Raw genomic sequence first — 27,309 nt, forward strand, 5'->3', positions numbered from 1 at the left:
GTGGAATTTGTGAGTGTGTTTGTGGATAATTTATAAGAAAAACGGTGGTGATAGTGAGGTAGAGAAATCTGAGAGAGATTTTGATGTAAATGGAGATTTTTCTTTCTTATGAGATTGGACTTTTAACCCTTATTCACACCATTCGAAATTTCCATTACTATTATTTTCGACACTTATGTCACTGACAAATAATAATTAGGTTCTGATGTAATGTATATTCTTTGTAATGGAGAATTAAGTAGTTGTTTTTAAGAGTCTTTTATATATAATTCAGATGCAAACAGTATGCACTCAGCTATCACTTGAGCACTAGAGCAAGTAAAGGGAGCATACTACGACTGCTTTACTATTCTGAATTTTTTTATCGCAGAAATGCTCCGGTAAGTACAACAAGCTCAAAAGCAGAATAGCATGATGAAACTACTAGATATTATTAATGAACCAAACCTTTCAGTTCCAAACTGTCAAGACCTTCGCTAGAAATTTGTTCTAAAGTAAGCCCATTAGTACTACTATAAGAGCAAAGCAACATGCTTCTTATATTGGGAGATAGACAAAAGCAGAGGTTGCCTTAGTAAGCTTTCTCACCTGGATCAACAGAAAAAGCAACTGAAACTCGATCGATGAAAGTTGGAATGGCAAGGTTTACTCTTAAAGTCTTCGGCAGGAGGAGGATACAAGAGATCGACCTTGAAGCAAGCAAGGTATGGTGGGTGTCATCATCTTCATCGATATTACCCACCAGATAGACTTGAGAAAAGACTTTCAGGCATCCTGAGAGTAAGGAGAAGCTGGATCTAAATGTATTAGAAAGAGCATAAAAGCTTTTATATATAGGAAGAATATTTTACATTAAAATACTTCTACATAAAAATAAATGTTAATAAGATTTCATCGGATTTTTTTTTGTTACAAGAAAAACATAATATAATATAGTTTGATGTTAATTTTTTACTACATAATAATATAGTCCACTTTAATTTTTTTGTACAAATTATTATAGGAGTTAAATTCTCCTACGGGAAGAAATATATTTTAACAAGAAAGTACCTTTATTAAGTATTAATTAATGTATCAAATACAATAACAAATTTCGCGGTACATTCTTTTTTTTCTAAGATTAAAATGTGTTCTGAATGCTTTATTGGTGATTCTTCATATCTATAATTTGTGTTATTGTCTTTAGGCTCATGAAGAATGTGAAACGACTTCATGTTGATATGGGTCAAACTTAGCTTATTTTATTGTGTAAAAAATGAACTCGCATAATCACGTACATAAAGAATCTTTTCTCTTTTTTTCATTGTAGATTAAATCAGCTATTGTTTATTAGTCATCATTAAACCACATCCCCTAATATGTTTTGCATAATTTGAGATTTGGTTAACCAATTTTTTTATTAGTTATTCAATTGTACGAAGTTCAATCTATGCAACAAGGGTTTTAATTTAAGACTTTTTGTCCACTTTGCTCATCATTTCATACTCTTCTATTTCATCAGTTGTTTATTATATTTTTAATGATCAAGGTATTAATTGACCTATCAAATATAATAGATGTATTCCCCGTGCAACGCGCGGGTAAAAAACACTAGTGATACATATAGCATGTTTGGATGATAACTTGAAACTACACTTTGAAGCTTTTCTTCAAGCGGATAATCAAACACTCTAATAATATAATAATAATCTAACACAAATTAGTGTTTTAGAATATCAGTTTAGTGCAACTTCAACAGATTTTTATCTCAATTTATAAAAGTTGTGTCTAGACTATCTGGTTTTATGGTACTTTCGGAAGCTTCAGGAGTGTTACCTTACTTTCCAAAGCATTGGGATATATACATTACCCCAATTTATAAGGTGAACGTCAACTGATAGAAAAACCTTTTATAGTTTAGAGTTTTGGAGATGTTACCCCACTTTCTAAAGCATTTTGAAACGGGATTGAAGCTTAACCCAAACATAGCTTAAGGATGTGTTCATTTATAACTTCACTCTTAATGCATGTCGTCTTCACGAATTTCAAGGCAAGAAAGTGGATAGAGCTCATTATGAGTTTGCAAACCTAGCGTGAACGTTGGTTCACGAAACAAACTCTCTCTTCTTTCACGTGTGCTACTTAGAAATGTGCGATTTTGTGTTGCAACCAGTGGTGGATCCAGGACCCCGGGGTCAGGGGGTTCAAAATTTTCAAATCAGTACATCGATAAAAATATAATTAAAAACTACTGTTTTTTTTTTTTGGATAAGCTAAATGTATTGAATGAGAGTACTAGGGGTACTCTAACCCAAAAAGACAAAAGTCTATACAATGTACAAGAATAAGAAAACCGAAGTTGAGCACTTAACACAAAGCATAGAAACGAAAAACATCAATAGCCAAAAGGCTCAGAACAGAGCTAAACAACTCCACCAGAATTAATAAAAACATCCCACCACTCCTAGTCTCCTATTGCAAAAACTCAGCCTCTGCAATCTCCTTTACTTGGCTACATGCCTTGAAAAGCAATTCAGCCTCCAATTGACAGCAAAACAATTACCAGACCCTTGTCTCTTGCAAAAACCATGAAGCTACAGAGTTCAGGCCTACAAACAACTCCTATTTGTAACTTCATGACAGCAACAACGATCTGTACCCAGAAAAACCTCTTCACCATCAGAAAAAAAAAAACAAAACTTAGGGATACTTCCAACCACAATCATAGGCTCTCCAGGCAGATTCTTGGGTTTGTGGGATCTTTTATATGAGTAAGAAAAACAAAAATTATACAACTCAATCAGTTCAAAGTATTACAAACTCAATTGACAAATTTACCAAATCTACTCAATTGGACCATTATGTCTATGAGTATTGAATGAAAGTATTGTTATTTTCATCACAACACCTTTTTTCTATTGGTTCGTACTCTATTTATCAAATCAACACGTGTAAATGCATCTAGGAAGGGACTTCAGAAAATTATGTTCTGTCAAGGACCTGTGCAAACTCTCTCTCCCTAAACTTGGTCTGGTACCTTACAGCTTACACTCCCAAGCCCAAATTTTGGTTTCCTAGAGTAGAATTTCAAAATTTCTTTGCAAAGAACATAACCTTACTAAAACCCCTCTTGCCTCATAAACTGAGAACATCTAAAACCTATGATTATAGCAAAAATACACAAATATATACTACAAAATACAAAGTGAGAATCAAGCTAAGGTGATGGGTAGAAGGGATTTGAGTAGTTTAAGGCTACGATTATGACCAAATCACCAAACATGTCATCAAAATCAAGCTTGAGAAGATAAAGGAAATCAATTTAGGGTTAGGGAAATCAGCCATACCTAGGGTAGAGCCGCAGCAGACGGGCGGCTGGACTGGTGGACGGTGGTGGCGTGGCGTGGTGGTGGCCGGTGGTGGTGGTGCGCCGTGCGAGAGGGTGAGGGCGTGGTGACTGGTGAGCGAGCGTGAATCGTGAGTGAGAGGGTGAGAGCGTGACTGCGTGTCTGTGAGTGTGTGAGAGAGATGAGTAAGTGGGGTCTGGGTGCAAATATAAAATCTCAGGGGGTTCAAAAAAAAACATTACAAGGGGGTAAGTAGAGTTTTATGTTTTTTCAGGGGTTCATCTGAACCCCTGACTTGGCTGTGGGTCCGCCCCTGGTTGCAACATGTGCAAAAGTGATTGAAATAGAAAAAACAAACACATTCAATTGTTGGATATAGTTCAATGTTCGTTTATATTAGGGTCACCAACTATTCAAATATGGTCTAAAAAGAGTTTCATTCACTTTTTAACCTGAATTGAATTTTTAACCTGAAGTGAATGCTAACATAGTTTGCATCGGTGTTAAGAGATATCCAATGAATACACAAACATAGTAGAAATTTAGTTACAAAATTATTATTGTATAAAACAGAGCTCTAGAACACCTAAAGGTTCATGCATTTTTTCTTCTTTTTTCTCCCTTTATTCTACACTCATTATGTTAAAACTTTGCAAGTTGCAGGTAAATATTGAATTTTTTTTAGGCTTAATTATAACTTTGGTCCCCGACGTTTACCAATGTCACGATTTTGGTCCCTCACCTAATTTAATTACATGGATGGTCCCCGACGTTGTAGGCTGCGTGCAACGTTAGTCCTACCGTTTATTTCTTAATGGAGGAGGCTTACGTGGACGTCTAGTTGGAGAGAAAAATGAGATCTGAGGAGAGAGGGGAGCACGTGAGTATCACGTGAACTCACGTGAACCTTATATGAACCCATTATACCCAAATCTGAAACCCTAGGGATCTAAATTGCGTTACCTTCTTCGTTCCAGGGAGGTCAGGGGTTTGGGTATAATGGGTTCAGATAAGGGTCACGTGATACTCACGTGCTTCCCTCTCTCCTCATACCTCATTTCTCTCTCCAACTAGACGTCCACGTAAGCCTCCTCCATTAAGAAATAAACGGTAGGACTAACGTTGCACACGGCCTACAACGTCGGGGACCATCCATGTAATTAAATTAGGTGAGGGACCAAAATCGTGACATTGGTAAACGTCGGGGACCAAAGTTGCAATTAAGCCTTTTTTTTATAAGATTCTGTGTGTCTAACACTCTACCAAAATAAGCACTGGGGAGTTCATCTTTTTTAAGTTAGCAGCAACAAGGGTAGTTGCAGCAGCATGCTCTCTCGTATCAGAACAGACAGTACTATTAATCAAAAGGCTGCTACAGACAACAACACTCGGGGATATGACTTGGGAGTAGTGACCCAGCTTTTCCTAAAACATACAAAAATCAAATACAAAACTCCAAACATGAATTATTTTCTTTCACCGTGCCATGCAAAATGCAGAACCTATTAATTGAAGTCACTAATCATCTGCACCAAACATTTGACTAGTGCATGGAATTTTATATGAATAATAATTTCCATTGGCATCATCACCAACAACAAGTCAACAACATTGCCTATGAATGCACTTCATTTCAATGAGATTTAACTTAAGCATTTTATGAAAATAAAAGTTCCCAGATTCACAAAATCAAATTAAGGAAAATGAGGATGAAACTAAAAACCAAGTTGAACAGGATAAGTATTAGATCCATTCTTGATGAACTTGAACTCATGTTGCTTTTAATCCAAGATGGCTTTAATATTCCTGCTGGATCTTCAGGTGGACCTTCAGTTAAAGATTTGTCATTTCTACAGGAGGGGATTTCCAAGTATGAAGAGAGGTTCTTCTTGTTTGTCACATCACTGATGCAAAGGTCACTGTTTCCTCTTACATCCAGCCTTTTACCAAGCTTTCCAATGAACTCATCAGGGAGCTCAAGAATCCCATTCAGCTTGTTGTGGCTGATGTTCAGTTGATCTAAGTTCGGAAGAAAACCAAGATTTGGAGGAACTGACCCATTGAGGCTATTGTTATCTAGGGAGAGAGCTGTGAGGTTCTCCAAGGAAGATAAAGAATTGGGAATGGAACCAACCAATCCACAACCTGATAAGCTCACTGATTTGAGCTTCCAAAGGTTCCCTATGAAGGGGGGTACCCCTGCTTTGATGGGGTTGTCATCAATGAGAAAATATTCTAGATTCTCCAAACTTGAAAATGTTTCAGGAACAGGACCACCAATAAAGTTGTGACTCAGATCAAGTAAGACTAACCTCTTGAGTTTTCCAAGTTCTGGAGGTATTTTACCTGAAATCCTGTTTGAGCTCAAATCCATCTTCTGGAGAAGTTGGAGTTCTCCAACAGAATAAGGAAGATTCCCTTCAATTTGATTCCAGCTTAGGTCCAAAATGGTCATGCTTTTCAAACCTCCGATTTCCTTGGGGATTTCACCACTGAGATTGTTATAACTCAGGTCAAGTTGCTCTAGACTAGCCAAATTTCCAATCTGTTTTGGGATGTTTCCTTGTAAGCTGTTCTGGGACAGGCTCAAGACTCTGAGATTAGTCACATGGCCCAAACTTGGAGGTATTGTTCCATGGAGTGATGGGTTAGACTGCAGAGCAAGGTGCTCTAAGGAAGAGAAAGGACCAAAGAGAGTTGTAGGTAGAGTGACTGGTGAAGCAACAAAACAGTTGAAAATTGAAAAGGTTTTCAAGTAACTGAGTTTCAGCAAGGATTGTGATAGGTGAGCAGAGGATTTGCAAGGTGGGGAGAGTATTTCAGGACCAATGTGGATCTTTGTGACATGAAAGATTGGTGGGTAGTCACTGCTAACTTCACACTCAACTCCAGGCCATGGAGTATCAGTACAAGGCTGAGGGTGTGATTGGGCCCAGTCAGGGTCATCCACAAGAGCATCCATCACTTCAAACAATCCCAACAACTCCTTCTCTTCCATTACTGCCACCATTTCACCTGCAAACAAGAGGAACACAACAAGGAGAAAAGGTACACTAGCCATTTGACAAATGCCTGAGTGAACTGAAAAAATAAAACAGCAACAATAATGGTTGGTTTGAAAGGCAATTGAAAAGGGCAAGATCCAGTTTCTGAATATAAGGTTTTTTCTTGAATTGAGTTGATGGCAAATGAGAAGAATTGAAAGGTAAATTGCAATAGTCTCATCTTTTTGTGTCAGCAGTGAAGGCTGCTGCAACAAAGAAAAATACAAAACTGTCGCCTTTGAGCTGCAAATGTGAGTAGGACTGTGGTAGTTTGCATGGAAAAGGGTAGTGAGTTGGAGAAAGACAAATGGGTTACTAAAAGAGGCAATGTACATTTCCAGAACAGTTTAATGGTTGTTTCAGATAAATGTGGTATTGATAAGACATGACTGTGTGCCTGGGACAATGTAATGGACACATGCAGGGGTGTGTGATAACACAGACATACATTCTTTCTCACTTCAAATCCCAACCAAAGTATAGAGTTTGAAATGAACTATTACCCTGCTTGTTCTACCAGAAAAATATTTCAGTTGGGGTAGAAATTAAAATGCACTGCTCAACAATTCATTAAAAAGTGGACCCAAGGGGAGATGAGCCTAGGCACTCATAGCTACCAGGTAGTATATGGTTACCACTAAGCCAAGGCTATTCTTTAGAATAGTTTCACACAAAAATATATATACTTTATTTATGTGAACTAAAAATCTTTGATTTTTACTTTTATAAATATTATAATTTAATATAAACTTTCTTGACCCGATTGAACCTGGTTGATCTGTTGACTCATTCAGTAGCTAATGAGTCAATAATCGGTTCAAGTTTTATAACATTCATCAGACTAAGCTTAACCTAACCCACTCAATTTTTACATCTATGTGTTATCCTTTGTTTACCCCACAAAATTCTATTAAACGTTGTTTATAATTAAATCACGATCTTTAGATGATTCTATCCCACAAGAAAGATATAAATATCCAATTATCAATAGGAAAATGTTGAAGGGCACGACAAGTTTTTCGTGAAATGTGCACGAGACAGTTTCTGGCGGTTTTAAACCGCCAGAAACTTGTAAAACTTGCCGTTTTTTCTGGTACCCAATGTTAGTGGCGGTTTTAAACCGCCAAAAATGTTACAATTTGTGTTTTTTTCCTGGCACCGAAAACTAAATGATGCTCGTGCACTCTCGTGCACCATTCTCTCGTATTCAATAGCACTGCTCTTATCAATAACACCCCTAAATTTTTCCAATGTTGTGTCCTATGAATTCTACCATTTCTTTTAAATTAATTATATGACCAAGTTCATCGACTCCATATCAAGGCCCTACACTAATTATAAACAAAATACAATATATTAAGGTTTTCAAAACCAGCACCAAAGCTCAAAGTATCAGAGTGCATTTTATAGGTGCTTCATCAATCCGTCCAGCTACATATTTGCTCAGCCCATTCATACAGCCGAACACTATCTACATATGTTCTTGAATATTAACCTGGAACTAAGTTGGCTGAGTGAGAAAGCATAAACTATTTACATCATAGGATCTCCATTATATAGTTGGTGAGTCAAAACTCTAGTAATAAATATATTAATAAGTTGATTAGGCTGCATGAATGAGGGAGGAAATCAATGAAAATAATACTTAATTCCTTTGACAAATCATGAGGATAACGGGAGATGAATCTCAACTACACCTCCTGCGCATGCTTGGTTGTTTTCCTTATATACATGCTTACTTGATTTTTAGGTCGCTCATCCGACTCGAAGACACACTCTACCCAATCCAAATCTATGAAAATCTGTGAAGTTTCAATATATAAAGTACAAACAACTTGCAGGACAACTTGTTGACCAATATTTAGAGATAGATATGATTATCAATTTAGAAACTTTACTGCTGCAAAGTATATGTCTGTAAAATTAAGTCAGTCAATCTTATAAAAAAAATATATTTCATGTTACAAAACTGCCAAGTAAATAAGTAAGACTTAGCTTATATGTTAAGCTTAAAAGAAAAACTAAATATTTTAAAGATTAGTCTTATAACTTGACGCAATATGTTTATAACATCTAGTTATTATCTCCTTATTTTATTTAAGAATTCATCGAAATCATATAATTACGATTTACGATGACTTTTGAAATAAAATTTTAAAATTTGTCCGCCACACAATCTAATATCACCATCTTGGAATAGGCTATTAGTATTTTTAAACTCAATCAAAGTAGCCATGTTTGGCACTGATGCTGTAGTTTACTAAACCTGAAGGCGGCACAAGCCACTTGGATCTGACACCTGGATCATGTTAAGACTTCATGTTACACGTGTTCAACTTTTGAGTCTTGCTCAAACAAAGAGAGTTGTTAAACACAATGACCCACAAAACACCATTATATTAGTATTACCCAACAAGATTACCATGAGTTCCGCAAATTATTGTAAATGATTTGCTTGCACTATAGGACTCGGCCATATCTATTGATCCGTCATGGCTTAAGTTAATTTGTTCTCTGCACTTCATTGAGTTTTTTTAGATCGATCTAAGATAGCTGTTGGACACAAGGACCCACAAAACACCATTATATTACCCAACAAGATCTCCATGAACATGAGTTTTGTGGATTTTGTAAAAAGGAAAAACCAAATTATAATGAAGGGATGACACTCAGTTTAAGTTTAAGATGAAAACGGACAGACTCAATGAATTTAAGAACTTGTATTTACCACACCTTAAAAAAATGAGTTGAGTCCAAATATGTATATATGCCGGTCATGAGTCATTCAATCAATCTATTCACTTTGTAGATTATTGTAGTAAATGATTTGCTTGGTTCTATGATTTTAATTTGGCTTCTATTTGCAATGATTAACAGTCCCTCGGATACATATACACCTAGGTAGACAGCATTTGTGAAAATTTCCTTTCATCGCACATGTGTCTTTATGTAGGGACTATGTAGCCATGTAGGAGTCTCAAATTCACACCCCTTCATACATTTGGTTCAATCATATTTTAGTTTCACTCTCACCACAGCTGCAACTACAAGCTTAGAACAAACAATAACAATGATTAGTTAAGTAACATGATAACATCGAAATCAAAATGCTGAGCAGAAAATGTTTAAATAAATTGAAGTCAGAATATAGCAGCCACAAATATCATAGACATTCGGAGATCGACTAATTAATCAATAATATTAGACAATTATAGATTTGAGATGGAAGGATCTCTATATGAAATAAAATAAAATAATATCAATAACCCCATCAATGTTCTCCAAGTATATATTCTAGAGAGTTCCTCATATAATTCTGTATAAGGTATAGGTAATCATGAATGAAGACTTGTATCTATCTACCGTAGAGTTCCCGTGCAATTTTAATGGAACAAGCAACTCGCTCTCGAATTTTTCTTTTAAATAATCTCAACTTAATTAATAACTCTAAAAATCAACTTTTCGGCTTACCATATGAAATTTAGGTTTGATATTTTGTTGCCATGTGAATGTTTTGAGGAATTGTTAATTTAATTTGTTTATTAAACTAAAGCTGAATGAAGACTTTTTTTTTCTTTTTGTTTTTTGGTCAAAAGACTTTTTTTTCTTGAATCATGAAATAAAAAATAAAACGTACGCTACACTAGCCCAAAAAAATTAGTCCGAAATAAGTAGCAGATTCAACTCAACATACGTCAAACACCATTTATATATGAAGATCAACATGGTAACGCAAACCCAACAAAGTTACCTTATCAACACATGCATTATTTAGCTTCTCTTCATATATGGTGGACACGAGACACGCTAATGAGGTATATGAGTAGAAATTTCCACAATATCCAACGGCACAACTTCCAAATGTGGCAACAAAAGAGGGACTTGAACATTCTAATAGCATCAAGCTAGTCACTCTCGCACACAACGTGATGGTAATCGAAGTCCAAGCTAGGAGAAGATCATACAGCCAAAAGCTCCACATAGAGGGCACACTAACTAGAAAAAATCCCCAAGAAACTACCAAATCAACTAGTAGATACATTTCGAATAAAGACTTTGTGAACACTTAGACCCACTTGTAATAGTTCTTAACGGTCAGAAAGTAGAAAGTAGAAAGTAAAAAAATGTCATTTTTCATTTTATGAACGTAATAGACTTATTTTTGTTGTTGAAACAGATGCAACCTTATTATTGCGTAGATGATATTTTGACCTCCCTTTGTTTCATTTTCATGCATAATAATTTTTAACTTGCATAGCTATCATGTAAAATGATTGAGAGAAAACTGAGCCGAAATTAAAGGTAACCTAAAACTAAAAGGCTAAAAGTAGAGACCAAAAGGTATGCTGGCCATTTTGATTGTTAACCTCAGATCCTCATATCTAATTTATACGTAATCATGCCCATAATTTATCTTTTCCTGTGCATAATGTTAACATTAATTGAGTATATTATACATATTTATATTCATCTCAGTCAATTAAGCACTGCACCTATTTAAATTGTCTGCATCATTGAACTATTAATCATTTACTATATTACTTGTATGTGGCAGCATATCATGCATATCATGTGGCTTGTAAAACAAAATTCTAACAAACACTGATGAAAACACATTCAACTCAAACGCATCACAATTTAATAATTACTCACGAAATTAGCTGGCACATTTTTATTCATTATTTTTTCTGAATCATTGTTCAAATCAGGGGAATGAGAACTTGCCACAAGGGATAGAAACAGAGGAGGGTGTATTTGTAATTGCAGGGGATCAATCATTTGATACTTAATCAAGTAATCATCAATCAAGCACACATATAAAAGCTCTACAATACATTTGAGTCTCTCACCAAATCTCAATTTTATAAAAATTCAGTACAATAAGCTTCACTCTCCTGTCACTTCCTACTTTCAGAAGAAGATTGTACAATGAAAGAGTACAAACCAAAAGATCATACTCTAAATAGAGCAAAGAATTTGTCCTTCTTTGCCTCTATCTTCTCTCTTTTCTTCTATCTTTGTGTCTTCTACGTCTTCAATCTCTCTCCCTATACTCTTCTCAACAACAACATCTTTTGGTTTTTCATGTCAAACACTCTCATCCTCATCATAGTGGCTGACTATGGAGCATTCTCTTCATCCAACAAAAAGAAACAAGACCTCTATGAAGAGTATGTGAAGCATAGTTCTCAAGCAAGAAATCACCATGTCTCCCAACTTGTTCCAGAATATGATGAACAAGTTGATAAACAATGCATTAATCCCAAAAAGGAGCTACATGGTGAGATTTTGCAGGAGAAGAAAGAAACTATTTCTGATCAGATTGTTCCTGAACGTGTGTTGGAAATTGTAGTGCAAAATCAACCAAAGAAGCCTAGAGAACGTGCCAATGAGAAAAAATCACCAGAGCTTCATTTGCAATTAGATGATGATGATTATTATAAAGAACTTCATGAGGAGAAAGCAATAGTTCCTGCAAGAATTTATAGGCGCACTAAATCTGATAGACACAATAGAGCCAAGCATGAGATGGAGAGAATGAACCCAGTGAGAAGGTTGGAGAGTATGAAGAAGGTGGAGCCAAAAGTTGAAGAAGAAGAAAATGAGTTTTCTAGGATGACAAATGAGGATCTTAATAGGAGGGTAGAGGAGTTTATTCAGAAATTCAATCGGCAGATTAGACTCCAGGCAACAATAAATCAATGTGCATGAAATTTAATTAGAAGGGCTTCTAGGTGTTAATTACAATCACATAGCTAGTATTCCAAAAGTTTTGCAGTCTTGTACCTTTTGTACTTGTCTAAATAATCACATGTTAGTTGCATTTTGCTGTCTTATATTTTCTCAGGCTTGTTTACATATGGTTTACAAGTTCAAAAAAAAATAAAAAAATTTGCAAATTAATTTCAAGATATAAGGAGCGTTTAAGTTTAATAAATAATAGATACTAAACTAAATGTTACTTTTTTATAATAAAAAAACATAATTTATAAGTGCATCAGTTTTTAACATGGTTCACCGTAAAATTGTAAAAAAACTAATAGTTCATGACAATGTTTGCACATATATTGTTTGTAATAAATAAATCATCCTAACTTTGGACGAATTCCAATTATTATTTTCACTATGAAAAAAAAAAACAATTATTACCAGAATTGTATAAGTTATCACTTTTTAACTTTGTGACAGAAACTTCATCCGTCACAAAATCCCAGTGTATAATCAATTTAAAAGGAATTAGCGACGGATATTTTATCCGCCACAAAATTCTTCTGAATCAAAAGGAATGGTTATCCTGTGAGCACTTAGATAAAAGTGCTAGCCACTGTGGAACAACCACCATGGCAATGTTTTCTATTTCTCTCCACAGTAAGCACTTTCCGTCGCCAATGCTAACCACTCCCTCTTCAACAAAGTGCCTTCCCTCTGCCACTGCCGCTATTACTAGCAGACGAGCTATGGTCTTTGGTTCTGGTCTTGTAATAGCCTCCTGGTTCAATTTGGCCAATCTCAATTCACCACCACTTGCACTTGCAGAGTTGCTACAGGATGAGCTTCAGCAAGAAGAAGATAACCTTGTGCAACTGTTTCAGGTTGATTTTTTTGTGAAACCCCTTTAGCTTCAAGTTGTGATGGGTTGAAGTGAAACTGGAAAAAAAAAATTAAGTTGCTTGCTTTTCTTCATGTATGCTTAATTTTGGAAATTGGGTGTATGGGTTTTGAATGATTCATGCCCAGATTGCTTATATTCATTTTTCTCACCTCTTTTTTGTACATTTTGATCATTATTCTTATACATTATATGGTTTAGAAGTTGCTCTCACTGGCCATTCTTTCTTAGAATTGCTTCTCCATATTTTCATTTATCTGGCTTAGAAACTAGGTAATATGAAGAAGAAAAAAAATTACTTATGAGTTATGAGTTATGACACACTTTCAACACTGTTATTAGCTTAATGCTCATGTTATATATGTTTTTTTATCAAATTGCCAAATGATGGTTTTTGTTCTTGTTCTCTAATTGGGATTATCTCAGGAAACTTCACCGTCGGTTGTTTTCATTAAAGATCTTGAGTTGACTAAAGTCCCAAAGACTTCTTCTGATGAAGTCATGCTGAATGAGGATGAAGATGCAAAAGTGGAAGGCACTGGTTCAGGCTTCATTTGGGATAAATTTGGTCATATAGTAAGGGAAAAAAATCAAAAAAGGAATCACTTTTTCTTTATTTTAATTTTATGAGACTATGTATCTTATTGGATAAATTATTGCTTGCTAGATGTTATAGTGATGCTTTTAATTCATAGACGATTTTATTATGCAAAACGGCTCAATGAGTTTCAAATTCCTTTGGGCATTGTCTTTGATTGTACAATTACATTGGCTTTTTTGGTGGACAGGTCACCAATTACCATGTTGTTGCTAAACTGGCTACTGATACAAGTGGTTTACAACGTTGTAAGGTTTTCCCTTATGCTGTTAATTCCTTCATACTTCATATTTTAGATGGAAGAAACATAAGTCTGTTTTCCTGTATTTTCCATCATTTAGTTTACTTGCATCTATGCTCGTATTTCTGTCTACAGGTGTTCCTAGTTGATACCAAAGGAAATAGCTTTTACAGGGAAGGGAAAATAATTGGGTTTGATCCAGCATATGATCTAGCTGTCCTCAAGGTAAAGTGATAAACATTCCAATCCTCTTCTTTTTCTTCTTCTGTGTTCTTCCCCTTTTCTGAGCATTTGTTTTCGCTGTTACACCTGTAGCTCTTCTCTATTCTCTACACTCCAAATCAAAATAAGTTCGCCCCTCTTTCTTTGTCCAATTCATTACCATAACGTGTCCTCTTATGTGATACTTAAATAACAGCATTATTGTGTTAAGCAATTGTCCACTATGAAGGCATTTTAGTCGAATTCAAAAATATATTTTGCGTAAGCCCATGATTGTCTTGATTATACGATCATTTAATCAAGAAATAAAATCCAATCCTAATTTGCTTGTCCAAAGTTTCTCTTGAGCACTATTACATTTGTTAAGATAGAAGGGAGTGGTACCGTTAGAGCCGTTAGTTCATTAGGCTATATCAATTAGGAACAGTTAGAGAGGATATCAGTTAGATAAATCGAGGGAATAAGAAGGGATGGGTTAATTCTGAGAATTAGACAGTTGATGAGAATGGGATAACCCTCTGTGAAGGGAACCCCCTTGTAGGAGAATTCTCAAAATTTCACTCACTCTAAGATTATGAGTTTGTGACAACAAGACTATGCTCCGCTAGAAGCTAGTACAAGTTAAAGACACTGAAGATCGATTACCTTGCCAATGACAAGTTGTGTTACAAGATAGTGATGCACTTATTTGGTCCTTTGGGACTCATAAATCAAGCCAGGGCACTGCATAATGTGGCAAGAGGCTAATCTATAATCCTTTATCAATCTATTGAATTTGATTTCTTTCATGGTAGTCATAAATGACTTTGAAAAATCACACAATTGGAAAGGCATACACTTCATGGTTACAAATTCATAAAGTGAATGAAATAATTAGTGTCTTGACCACATGAGTATGCTGTTAGATTCTACATCCTACATGTAGTTCAGTGCTTGTGATACTAGAGTGTCTACCATCACATAGCCTGCCTTCTACATGTGCCTTTCATTCGTCTGAAAAAAAACAATAAGATTTTCTAGTGAATGGAGCCCCATTTTATGTCAGTTAAAACGTGGTGTCTATTAATTTATTTGAGGGAAGTTCCCTAGTTGTAAAGAGATTTTTCATTTCTCTTCTTTTTTCTACTTATGAAACCAATACAAGATAATCTCAGTTAAATTGAACTGCATTTTTCATTTTCTCAATACAAACACTACTTCAGAGATGCATCACACTTGTTCCATTTGCAGGTTGATGTTGATGGATATGAGATAAAGCCTGTTGCTCTGGGTCAATCTAATAATTTGAATGTTGGCCAGAGCTGCTTTGCCATTGGGAATCCTTATGGATATGAGAACACTCTTACAACAGGGGTAATTTCTTTAATAATTTGAATCAAACTTGGTAGATTCTAACGAAAGACCCTGAATCTGCTATCTATGAACTCTATCTGGTCATGCAAAACAGTTGTAGACCAAGGATGAAAACTTGTGTATGAAAATAAAAAATGGTGTGATCTCGGTGTATTGTCTGATGTAAATTATGCAGGTGGTCAGTGGTTTAGGCCGCGAGATACCTTCACCAAATGGAGGGGCCATTAGAGGAGCTATTCAAACTGATGCAGCTATTAATGCAGGTTACCCTTATGAAGTTGGGTTAAAAAAAATTGTCATTCTTCTCTTCTCTAATCATTTTTCATTATTGTCCAATTTAAATTATAGAGAGGAGAGAAATTGATTTGACATTTCCCAGCAAGAATTATCCATGTTATGTTGGATTTCAGTACTTTCCATAATTGTATTCTCATATGAGTAGGTGTATGAACAGGAAATTCAGGTGGACCGCTTATTGACTCTCGTGGCCATGTTATTGGAGTAAACACATCTACCTTCACTAGGAAAGGTAACAAGATGCCTCCTCATCTATTTTTATCCGATTAGAGAGGGAATAAGAGACTAATGCTTTTAATCCCAACCTGTACCTTCTCTTAGAATGTTAGTATTACATCCATGTTTCTTGCACCCTACTTCTACACCCCAAGAAACTCGATTATTCCTTTTACCACATTATCAAACAAAACATGATACCTTGATTAACTTTGAAGAATTTTTTTGTTGTTGCTTTTTTATGCATTTCAGGGACTGGAGTGTCATCGGGTGTTAACTTTGCGATTCCCATCGACACAGTCATCAGAAATGTGCCATACCTTATTGTTTATGGAACACCTTATAGTAATAGGTTTTGACTATGCGTGTTTTATAAGCTTCAGCTTTTTGTGTAAAACTGAAAATGAAAACCTCGGATTTTAATTTTACAGTCAAGTTAAGTTGTACATGAAAGAACATGTCTATTCCAAAGCTGAAAATTTGTATATGAAATACCATGTCTGCTCAAATATGCTGTAAGCTGAAGGTAAGTTGTACATGAAAAAACATGTCTATACCAAAGGGAATAGTTATAACATGAGACAGAAGATGTTTTGATGAATGGATGAAATACGTGTATTCACTATTCATGTCTCATGATGATTCAACGTTATATTGAATAGACAAGCTGAAAGAGCTGTAACAGAAGCTAACAGATGAAGATGAAATACAAAATTACAGATAAGAGCTGTTGCTGATTCACAGCTTTACGAAGTCAAAAATATAAGGAGAGGTCACAGTAAAATGAATGAGGTTAAACAAGTATTTGACTTGAGCAGCTTAAACAAGTATTTGACTTGAGCAGCTGCAAAATATCTCCTTCAAAGTTTGATTTTTTTTTCAATTTTCAAACACTATTTGGAAGCACTGTTAACAGCAAAACAGCATTACAGTTATGGTCACAGTATTGTAGACGAAGCACTGTTAACAGCAAAACAGCATTACGCTCCATACACATGCATACAAACATACAATAAGTGAAACTTGGATTCACAGATTAAGCAAATTTTAAAAACTCCGAGCTTTGAGTGTAAGAATTAACATCAAATTGCTCACATTCAACAAATGGTTTGTCAGCTTTTCATTTCCAAACTGAACAGATCACTTCAGAAGAAACTTTATCAAGTTTATGGAGTCTTAAGCAGACCTTCTTCTATTACTTGTACAGATTCCTGCATAAAAGGATGCCTACTTGTTATCAAGCAAACCAGAAATTGTTCACCTTTTTCTAATTTTCTTTCTTTTCTTATTTTTAACAAAGGAAATGCAGCTTTCCCTCATTTCCAAGATACAAGTTTCGCTCACACCCAAATAATAGTTGATGAATCAAATTCAGAATCCCAATTACAAAAGCAGCTTGACCAATCAAATAAATCACAACAAAACAGGTTACACAATGTTAAACCATGTTCCTTCTGTGCCACAATCCTATATTCCAACACAACACACTAAAATATTGAATTCCATTCACAGTTCACCAACAGAACAAATGAAACCCTAAGGTACTCATGTTTCACGAAGTGATAGCAGGGACAACTGTTCATCGATAGAGCAATCCACATGACACGTCGCCCGACAAGAAGAAGGAATCAGAATGAGACCAAGGCACCGCTGCTCCATTGGAGAAGGTGATGATCGTCGAGTGCTACGATACTCCACAGCATCCTGGAGAATAATGTTCCCCTGCTTGTCAATGCAGTAGAAGCCACCCAAGAAGAATCTTCCATCTTTAATCCCCACCAGCATCCGGCGAAACAGCAGCTTCCTTACCCGACTCACACGACTTGAACTATCTGAGGTCCCTACTTGAACGGGAATCGGTTGTTCTGCTTCTTGTTCCATCTTAGCACTTGAACATCACCTGCAAAAGACAACACCTATGAAGCACGGACTCGGACACGGACACGGGACACGGACACGGGCGGGAACGCCGACACGGCTAAACTCTAAAAAATAGGATACGGGGACACGGCTTATATATATATATATATATATATATATATATATATATATATATTTAAAAAAACATGATAATATGTTCACAAAATTAAGAGAACATTGTACTATAATATGTTGATCAATTCAATACAATAACACACACAATTAAGTCAGTAGCAATGCTTCTTAATAGAAGCAAAAGAAGCTTGAAAATTGTACTATTTATCAATATCAGGCTACATTTTACCAAAGATTAGGAGAGTTTGAACTAAAACATCATTCAACCATTAGTCTGACTGTATGGTAATCAGAAATTTCAGAAAGTCTTACATATTTATGGTAGTGTATATGTACATATAATATAATCGATTAGGAGAAACCTTAAGAAACTAATTTAGGATAGTATATCTGTATATTTGTAATTAACACTATTGGTACCTAATCAGATTGATCTTACAATTCTGAAGTACAATGATGTGCAGTAAAATGAGATTGAATAAATGAATTGCACTTAAGGGGTGCAAACCCTATTACAAACAGGAAAAACAAAGAACCAATAAAAGCAAGGGAAGAAAGCCTTCACAATACATCAAAGAAGGAGGCAAAAACCAGAATATCAATATCCAATACTCATAAACACAAATAATCTAACCATGCTCACTCTCTCTATCAAGTAAAAACTGCAAAATCAGAGTGAAAACAAAATAAAGGTCTTACCTATTTCAAGTAACAGAGAAGGGAAGCAAGAGAGAAGAGCAAGAGGTAGGAGGAAACGTCACCGCTGGTGGAGAAGGAGGAGCGCCGCCGCTGGTGGAGAAGGAGGAGCGCCGCCGCTGGTGGAGAAGGAGGAGCGCCGCCGCTGGCGGAGGAAGGAGATGAAACACGCAAGAGGAGAGGAGAGGAGAAGCGTCGTGTTTGTGCGTTATGAGCCCACTGAATCATTGTTTTTTATTACGTTTGTTTGATGTTTAATTAGATAAGGTTGTTTATTTTTAATTTATCTTTTTTTTAAGTCAGAAAATAATAAAAAAATAGTACAAAGTGTCTCATATGTGTGTCGAGCCACAAAGGTGTGTCGGCTCAATATACAAGCCGTGTCCACGCCGTGTCCAAGCTGTGTCCGAGCCAAGAAATAATGTTTTTTTATTCAAACACGCCTCAGACGTGTCCGACACGTGTCGGTCACGTGTCGGTGGCGTGTCCGTGTCGTCCGCGTGTCGGACACGCGGACACGCCTCTGTTTTGAAGTGTCCGTGCTTCCCAAGACAACACACACCATCTAAACAAGAGGATACCATATTTAATACAGGGTAGCCAGTGGTCATTCCAATCATAAAAAACTTAAAAGGAAGTTATGCCCCAAACGCTTCCTGTGGCGCGGCCTATCTAAACCTAGTTACAATACAAAGCTGACAAATCTCCAAGCTATAAAATAGTCCTAGATACAGCTGAAGATAGCATATTGATTGAACATAACCTACCTAAAAATCATAACAAAACCTGGACGAGTTACTATTCAGCTGAGCAAAACAATTGTTCTAAGTTTAACCATTGATCCCAGAAACTGCAACAGATAAACATTAAGATCACAACTGATTCAGATTCAGAAACCCCACTTCAATTATAAAAATTAAATACATGTGGATTTTTTTTCAATCTCTAGATTAATTTGTAAGGTAGGAAAAAAACAACAGAAGTTCCTTCATGTGAGTTAAAAGCATTGCATAATCCAACACATTCAGTGGAAGAGGGTGCAGTGTGAGACTGAGATGACAGGAAGATATAAAGCTTGATGATTGACGAAGAACCAAATAGAATGTTACCTTCGTCGAAACGTTTCTTTCCAGAATCACCGGCATCAACTGAATCCTCAGACTCCGAGCTTCGCTTCCTAGGACCCAACCACAACTCTTTTGCTGACCTAACTATAAAAACTAAAAACTCTTCAACACTGCTTATTTTATTTTAAGGTGTCATGATTAAAAAAAACTAATTAAAATGGTGGTAATGTTGAGAAATTAAAACTTGTTTCAAATAAAAAAAAAAAACTAAAAAATCTCTTATAAAATTGGTAATATTAAATAAAACAAATGAGGAGGGTGCTTTATGTCCTTTGTGCGAGCTGGTAGAGGAGTCTACAACTCATCTTTTCTACCTCTGCCATGTTACAAACCCGATTTGGTATGACTGCTTTCATTGGATGGGAGTTCTATCATCATTGGTGCATACACCACGGGAACATCTGATTCAGTTCCCCTCCATTGGCATCACTAAAGCACAAAGAGTGGGAGAGTGTGTTATTTGGATGGCAATTGTGTGGACTGTATGGTTACTCCGGAACAAAGTTATCTTTAATGGGAAGAATTTGACAGGAATCAAGCACTAGAGCTGGCACAATTAAAAGCTTGGCAGTGGCTACGCACAAAAACGGATTGATTCACCTACTCTTGGTTTGAATGGTTGAGGAATCCAAGCTCCTGTATTCAAGCACTATGAGGGGATGGGCGGTAATAGGGATTGCACTTTAAGCCTATTTAAGGATTGCTCACAGTATAGTTGCCAACAGCGCGAGGATTAGCATGTCATTCCCATTCTGGTCTGACATTGTTTTTATATTCTGCTTCTGTTGTGTCATGTATTTCTTGTTCTCTTTCATGGTTCTAGTCTATTCTAGTCCATTTCTCATTGTATTTGGGTTAGCACCCCTTGTGCTAAATTGAATGCAATATTTTGACTTATCAAAAAGAAAAAAAACAATTTCTAGTTAAAAAATTTATCTTGATTTTCTCAGGACTTCCTAAAGACTTCAAGTTACTAATGCAACAGTCACTTAGCCTATATATATGTGTTTAGTTGTTCATTATCTTAAGTATTACTCATTATTCAAATTTTAATTTCTTATTGGACTTTGAGATTTTCTCTTTGCCATCTTGCTCATTTTAGCATCGGAGTACCATTTAGAGGTACACTACCCCTTGTGTCAGCGCATCTCTGTCATTCCGTAAAAGTCTTCTAAGGTTGTTCACCACCGGAGACAAAGAGATGTGATAAATTTCAATTCTAGATGAACATTTGGCGTCGTTACTGGAACCGAAGTCGATCTCCCACACACAATTGTCCAAACACGAAGACAACATACGTGTGAGGATGAGTTGTTAATGAAAGAACATTCCCCTTGAATTTTGCAAGTAGAAAACAGTGCAATCAAATTCTAAAACTTGACAATTTTGTACAACGATTGAAAAAATGATGAACAAGTTGGAAAACTTATCTATGTCTCACAAATTTTGACTTACATGCATTAAGTGGATAAGTATCCTGAAAAACATGCTCGTCAAGACACATGTGAGGAAGTCAAAAGAGCTAAATGTAGCCCATAAAGATAATAATCAACTTTGAGGAAGAGTTAGGCCAAACTGATGGGTTGTTGGTAAAGATCTTCCTCCGATCTTATTTATAAAAAAAGTTAATGATCAAATTAGTCTTCGAATTTGTAAGCGGATTTGATTTTAGTTCATCTGAGAAAAAATTACGCTTAGCTGCGGTAAAAAACCGCCAATAATTGTAAATATGACCGCTAAATGTTATTTTTTCTTAGAAAGACTAAAATCAAGCTCGCTTATAAATTCATGTACTAATTTGACAATTAACCGAAAAATACTAATTCACAGTTTACATTTTAAAAAAATTATTAACTAAAAGAAGTAAAAAAAAAAAACATAGTGTTTCGAGGGATTTAGAAAATATAAAGTATAAACCCATTGAGGAGGAAGAACAAAACCAGAAACTTGGATTGGGTTGGCTTCATCGGTGAATCTCTCCCTCTCTCATATTAGGGGTTTACCTCGCTTCTTCTTCTTCTTCTTCTTCCATCTAATAACCCGGTATGTATGTAACTGAGATCCAGATTCTTAACAATTCGCACTTATATTCATTCCTTTTCTTCTCATTCTGCATGAACACACTTGTTCGTAGGGTTTCAGATTTTAATTTATATTTTGGGAATCGTCATTTATTTTATCTGTGCCTTTGTTAACTGATGATTTGTTGCAATGCGGATTGTCTTTTCAATTTAACAATGTTCTATGACGCAGTTTAATTGGGCTGTGTTTATATTCCCACAATGTTTACTAAGCATCAATAACTGTGTTTATCTAAAAATATGTGTTGTTTCCAGGAGCAGTGACTTGAATTTGTAGAATGGGTGAGACTGGCAAAAGATATCGACCGCGGAGAGACCATGACGGGGGAAGCAAAAATCAGAAGAGGCGTGTGAATAACAAAGATGAAAGGGGTGATGATGAATTGATTGTGTATAGGATACTCTGTCCGGATGAAGCGATTGGGGGTGTTATTGGTAAGAAGGGAAAAGTGATAAATTCAATAAGGCAAGAGACCAGGGCAAAAGTCCAGGTTGTGGATCCATTTCCTGGTGCCACGTATCGAGTTATAACTATTTATTGCTATGTTAAAGAGAAGGAAGAAATTGAGGTTGATGATGAGCTTAACAACAAGAGGACTCTTTGTGCCGCCCAAGATGCTCTTCTCAAGGTTCATTCTGCAATTTCAAATGCCAAGGAAACTGTAAGGGATTCTGAAAAGAAACAAAAAGAAAAGGAAGAATGTCAAATCCTTGTTCCATCAAGCCAGTCTGCAAATATCATTGGCAAGGCTGGGGCTACCATTAAAAGACTGAGAGTTAAGACTAGGACCAATATCAAGGTCATTCCGAAGGATGCAGCTGACCCAGCACACTCATGCGCTATGGAGTTTGACAATTTTGTGTTGGTTAGTATGTTCAACTTTATCAAATTTATTAACTGGCCATTTAACTACTTATTGCTTAGGTTCACAACATAATCACAACATTTTAAAAACTATGTGGTTGTTAAGACAGTAAGTGAACTTAAGCCTCCTAAGATTATGCACATATACGATCTATTGTCACCCATGTTTAACGTATATAATGCATAATGTGGGAAACGGATTTTGTTTTTGTTTATCATAAAGTTTGTGCTCTATTCACTATTATCAGAGGAGATTTTATGATAAAATTGATATTGATGTTACTCATTTAGTCGCTGCAGTTGATGTTGTTGATACACTGTTGTGCATATACATGGCACGATGGCATGAATAGCTGCATGCACAATTATGTGGGCAATCCTTAGTAGCCACCAATGTTGTGGGTGAATCAATTGTGCATTTGGATGCTGTAGCTATCCTTTTATATAAAAATAATTGCATATAATTTTTGTTAGCTATATTAATTTGAATGTGAAACTCATTAGCTAAGCATCTAGATAGAAAATTTTAAATTTTAAATTTTCTAGTTTTTGGTAATTTATTTTTACTCTTTTTTTTCCAGTTACTCAACCATTTCTTTTGCAGTGAACTTCTTGCTTACTATATGCTTGTTTCTGTGAGTAGATTACCGGTGAATCAGAAGCGGTAAAAAGAGCATTATTTGCAGTTTCAACTATTATGTACAAGTTCTCCCCCAAGGAGGACATTCCTCTTGACACAACTGTACCAGAAATCCCTCCCAGTATTATCTTTCCTTCTGAAGTTCCAATGTATCCATCTGGTGGACTATATCCAGCTACAAATGTACATGATCTGCAAGGTTATTCAGATGCAGGAGGAAATACACCGTCTCTTTATTCATCCAGTTTTCCAATAGTTTCCAGTCTTGGTGCTTCTCAATCTGAAGAATTAATTGTAAGAATGGTATGTCCCTCTTACAAGATTGGACGTGTCATTGGGAAGGGAGGAGGTACCATTAAAAGTGTGAGGCAGGCAAGCGGTGCTCGTATTGAGGTTGACGATTCCAAGGCTTATGATGAGTGCTTAATCACTATAACTTCAACAGAGGTGCACTATCTATGCTTCTTCCATTTGTTTCTGTAGGATATAATTACATTCCTAATCATTCTGGTTGTGGGACTAGGTTAACTGTGGAGTACTGGAGTCTTGGATATATCAATTGATGTAGAATAGCTGATATGTCAAGAATTTTTTTTTAGGGGCGGGAATTAGCATACTTAATTGTTAAGCTTTAATTATATGTATTTGCATTGAAGTTTGACTTTTAGTTTGATGGCTAATTTCTGCATTTTCTTCTTCCTATAACTAATCAAGTATTTTCTAGACAAACTATGGTAGATATGTTTCATTTTTTGTTGCGTTTAGATATTGATTTATCTTATGTATTTCTTGGCTGGATGCCTGGATTACTATTTACTAGTTTGCTATACACTCTCTTGTTCTATTTTCAAAAACAAGGCCTCGTTTTTTTGAGTGATGCATTTTCAGGCATATCTTCCAAGTTCCATTAAAATTTAAAGTAGGTCAAGTCCATATTGGAGGAAATCTTTTTATAGTTAATACTAACTCAATATTTTGGTGAATTGTGGTGAAATGGTTTATATTTTCATGCTAGGCAGCAGGTAATTTCGTGGCTTCATTTATAATAATGGTTGATCTAACGGTGTACAAGGAGATAAGCATGGTCACTGGTGCCTTATGCTTGGTTAACTTGAATGCTTCTTCAAATCTTTGTATTTCATGAACAGTTTTATGCCTGGTTTTCTAGTCAGTGGATTTTGTTGACTCCCATGTTGTCCATACTCCATACTGTGCATGTAGCCTTATCCTAGTTTGTGTATTACTATTGACCATGTGCTGTTATTTTTTCATAATTTTTTTAATCATTGTGTTATTTTTGTAGTCATCAAGTGATCTGAAATCCATAGCTGTTGAAGCTGTTCTACTGTTGCAAGAGAAGATAAATGATGAAGATGATACCACAGTTTCAATCCGACTCCTGGTACCATCCAAAGTGATAGGCTGTATTATAGGGAAAGGTGGTTCAATCATAAATGAAATTCGGAAGAGAACTAGGGCTGATGTTCAAATCTCAAGAAATGATAAACCTAAATGTGGAGACGTGAATGATGAATTGATTGAGGTTTGAATTATTTTTGCTTTAACTGTTTCTTGTTTTATTTGTGACATTAATTTTATTCAATGCTATCTTGCATTCACAATTTAGGTAGTTGGAGAAGTTGATTCTGTGAGAGATGCACTCATCCAGATTGTCTTAAGACTGAGAGAGGATGTATTGAAAGAACGGGACATTGGACACTATCCCCCTAGAGGTGCTGAATCCTATTATTCAGAAAGTTCTGTTCTTTCGGTGCCATCTTTGCTGCCTTCAGTTCCTTCTGTTACTGCTCCTCTAGCTTATGATCAGAGGCCTGATAGTAGAACTGGTCTGGGCATGCTTTCTTCCAACAGCCTTTATGGATATGGATCTTATTCGGTATGTCTCCCTGCTTTTTTTTTTTTTCTTCCAACAACCTTTATGGATATGGATATGGAACTTTTTTTTAATCGCACGTCACTGATTTTTTTTATTGTTTGCTCTCTGTAAATAGATGGGAGAAAGTGGCTATGGATCAATGCAATCATATGCCTCCAAGTTGTATGAAGGGTTAGTATGTATTGTCATCAAAGTCATATGCCTTCTGAACTTTATAACTAACCTGATCTCTTTTTCCTTGACTTTATGTTAGACTGGTCAGTTATTTTCAACTAAATTTCCTGTGCTTTTATTGTATACAGTCTGCCTCCCCTGTCAACATTGGAGATGTTGGTTCCTGCTAATGCAGTTAGTAAAGTGTTGGGTAAAGGAGGGACAAATATAGCCAATATAAGGAAGGTTGGTACCCACGTTCTAATTTTGACAAACATACACAATTTTCTGCAAATGCTACTGTTATTTACAGGAGTGAACTTTCAAAAACAGCTGACAGTGATATCTGGAAAGAAATACAAGTATGAAAAAAAAAAACCAATAAGCTGTATAAGAATTCTCTCAATTAGCAGGACTGGGCCCAAGCTAAAGCAGTTAAATACATTAACAATGACTTTTCTGCCCTCTCTTCCCCTTCACCCCTCTATGACCGATTCTCTTCTTTCACCATTTCTGTAACTAACTCCTCTCCTCCAGGTCTGTTACTGAATCCTCTCTCCACCTCCACATTCTCACTCACATATCCCTTTCTTCCTTCTCTTGTAAACCTCCCAAATTTTAGGCCCATTACCTTGGTTTACCAATTGAACATCCCAATCAAAACAATTCTTCGTTACTCAAGGCATATTTCTATTGTTTACCTTAAATCAATGCCAGATTTGGTCAAGTTTAATCCTTAGCGTTGATATTTTTTTATTGCTCAGTTAGTTACTGTGTGATATGATGCATAGTCCAGTTACGGTTTTCTCATTTTCGATCAGTGATTTTTTCAGTTTTCCACGTTTTGACAGACCATTGTGGTTTCTTTCAGATGTCATCTAATGACATCTATCCATGCAAACTATTTTCTAAAACACACACACATGCACACACCGACTTACAACAACCAAAACCTTTTCCCAATTGGTGAAGTCCGCTGTATGGATTAAATGATGCCATAATATCCTATGTGCCTGTGTGTGTAATGGATGTCAATGAATATGTATCAGCCATACTCAAGTTTATACCTCTGTGTCTTAGCGTGAAATACCAGTTTTTCCATACCCGTTACACTTATACTTAAGATTTGCTTTATTGGAATGTCTATTTTATGTCTATTTGTTTCAATCCAGATTTCAGGAGCAACAGTAGAGATTTCTGACTCCAAATCTGGTCGGGGTGATCGTATTGCTCTTATTTCTGGCACACCTGAACAAAAGCGTGCAGCTGAAAACTTGATCCAGGCATTCATAATGGCTACATAAGTTTTTGTAGTTATTTCTTGGGTGGGAGGGGGTTTTGAAGGTGAAAATCTAATTCTCAATGCATGTCATGTTCCGCTTCTTACTCCCTCTTTGTTGGTCGTGGAGTGATACTCTAGAGCTCTTTGTCTGGACTCCTGCCTCCTCTCTGTAACAGTGACTACCAAGATTATGCCTTAGCATCCGTTACTGGTCTTGTTTGTAGGAGCTATAGTTCCTAATCTACTCTTCATCTGCATTTTCTCTTAGAAATTTAGGATCTTTCTGTCCATTCATACTGTTTTTTCATTGACTGGTGTTAAATCATCTTTATCTTGGTAAATTATTATCAGAAGACCATAAAGTGGTGCTGTTTTTTTTTGTTTCTACTGGTTCAACCTTTTATTCTCATGTCTTGCTGAAAATATCTTCCCTAATGATGCAAATAAAATTCAAATTCTCTAGTGATCTCATCTTTCTAATATCCTTGATTTGCAACAACGTTTTGGTCAAAAGTGAAGTTGCCTCATGAAATTGAGAAGTTCCAGAAAACACTGGATCAGTTCCCTCCCTCTAGCTATTTACCATGTCTTGAAATCCAGTTGCAACTGGGGGTATTTAAAGCAAAACATGACCATTATTTACTGTTTGATTTCAACGCTTCTGGT

The 27,309-nt window shown here is 36.0% G+C and overlaps 5 protein-coding genes across 8 annotated transcripts; 3 read left to right on the top strand and 2 right to left on the bottom strand.

Moving 5' to 3' along the window:
- Positions 1–4,792: 4,792 nt before the first annotated feature.
- On the bottom strand, positions 4,793–6,834 carry LOC130725962 (receptor like protein 29-like). Its single transcript, XM_057577159.1, has one exon. The coding sequence runs from the start codon at positions 6,703–6,705 to the stop codon at positions 5,008–5,010; it is 1,698 nt and encodes a 565-aa protein (XP_057433142.1). The 5' UTR covers positions 6,706–6,834; the 3' UTR covers positions 4,793–5,007.
- A 4,366-nt stretch (positions 6,835–11,200) lies between these two features.
- On the top strand, positions 11,201–12,194 carry LOC130725963 (uncharacterized). The gene has a single exon (XM_057577160.1). It carries the CDS (start codon positions 11,300–11,302, stop codon positions 12,080–12,082), a length of 783 nt encoding a protein of 260 aa, XP_057433143.1. The 5' UTR covers positions 11,201–11,299; the 3' UTR covers positions 12,083–12,194.
- A 477-nt stretch (positions 12,195–12,671) lies between these two features.
- LOC130726392 (protease Do-like 5, chloroplastic) lies at positions 12,672–16,416 on the top strand. The gene is made up of 8 exons (XM_057577652.1): positions 12,672–12,963; positions 13,407–13,556; positions 13,769–13,831; positions 13,955–14,044; positions 15,272–15,394; positions 15,570–15,657; positions 15,849–15,923; positions 16,160–16,416. The coding sequence occupies exons 1-8, from the start codon at positions 12,712–12,714 to the stop codon at positions 16,264–16,266; spliced, it is 948 nt and encodes a 315-aa protein (XP_057433635.1). The 5' UTR covers positions 12,672–12,711; the 3' UTR covers positions 16,267–16,416.
- An 825-nt stretch (positions 16,417–17,241) lies between these two features.
- LOC130726067 (uncharacterized) lies at positions 17,242–18,833 on the bottom strand. 2 transcript variants are annotated; one of them, XM_057577288.1, is made up of 2 exons: positions 18,664–18,833; positions 17,242–17,807 (listed from the first exon to the last, which is right to left on the bottom strand). In XM_057577288.1, the coding sequence occupies exon 2, from the start codon at positions 17,786–17,788 to the stop codon at positions 17,453–17,455; it is 336 nt and encodes a 111-aa protein (XP_057433271.1). In that variant the 5' UTR covers positions 17,789–17,807; positions 18,664–18,833; the 3' UTR covers positions 17,242–17,452. The 2 variants fall into 2 exon arrangements, with proteins under 2 accessions (XP_057433271.1, XP_057433270.1); XM_057577287.1 differs by having other exon boundaries at positions 18,602–18,831.
- A 2,791-nt stretch (positions 18,834–21,624) lies between these two features.
- On the top strand, positions 21,625–27,030 carry LOC130723032 (KH domain-containing protein At4g18375-like). 3 transcript variants are annotated; one of them, XM_057573953.1, is made up of 8 exons: positions 21,625–21,768; positions 22,062–22,672; positions 23,315–23,758; positions 24,615–24,854; positions 24,939–25,208; positions 25,324–25,379; positions 25,511–25,607; positions 26,534–27,030. In XM_057573953.1, exons 2-8 carry the CDS (start codon positions 22,085–22,087, stop codon positions 26,663–26,665), a joined length of 1,827 nt encoding a protein of 608 aa, XP_057429936.1. In that variant the 5' UTR covers positions 21,625–21,768; positions 22,062–22,084; the 3' UTR covers positions 26,666–27,030. The 3 variants fall into 3 exon arrangements, with proteins under 3 accessions (XP_057429936.1, XP_057429934.1, XP_057429935.1); XM_057573951.1 differs by lacking the exon at positions 26,534–27,030 and having other exon boundaries at positions 25,511–26,100; XM_057573952.1 differs by lacking the exon at positions 26,534–27,030 and having other exon boundaries at positions 21,648–21,768; positions 22,068–22,672; positions 25,511–26,100.
- Positions 27,031–27,309: the final 279 nt, after the last annotated feature.

This window comes from Lotus japonicus, chromosome 6, assembly GCF_012489685.1.
Source record: "Lotus japonicus ecotype B-129 chromosome 6, LjGifu_v1.2".
Classification (NCBI taxonomy): Eukaryota; Viridiplantae; Streptophyta; class Magnoliopsida; order Fabales; family Fabaceae; genus Lotus; species Lotus japonicus.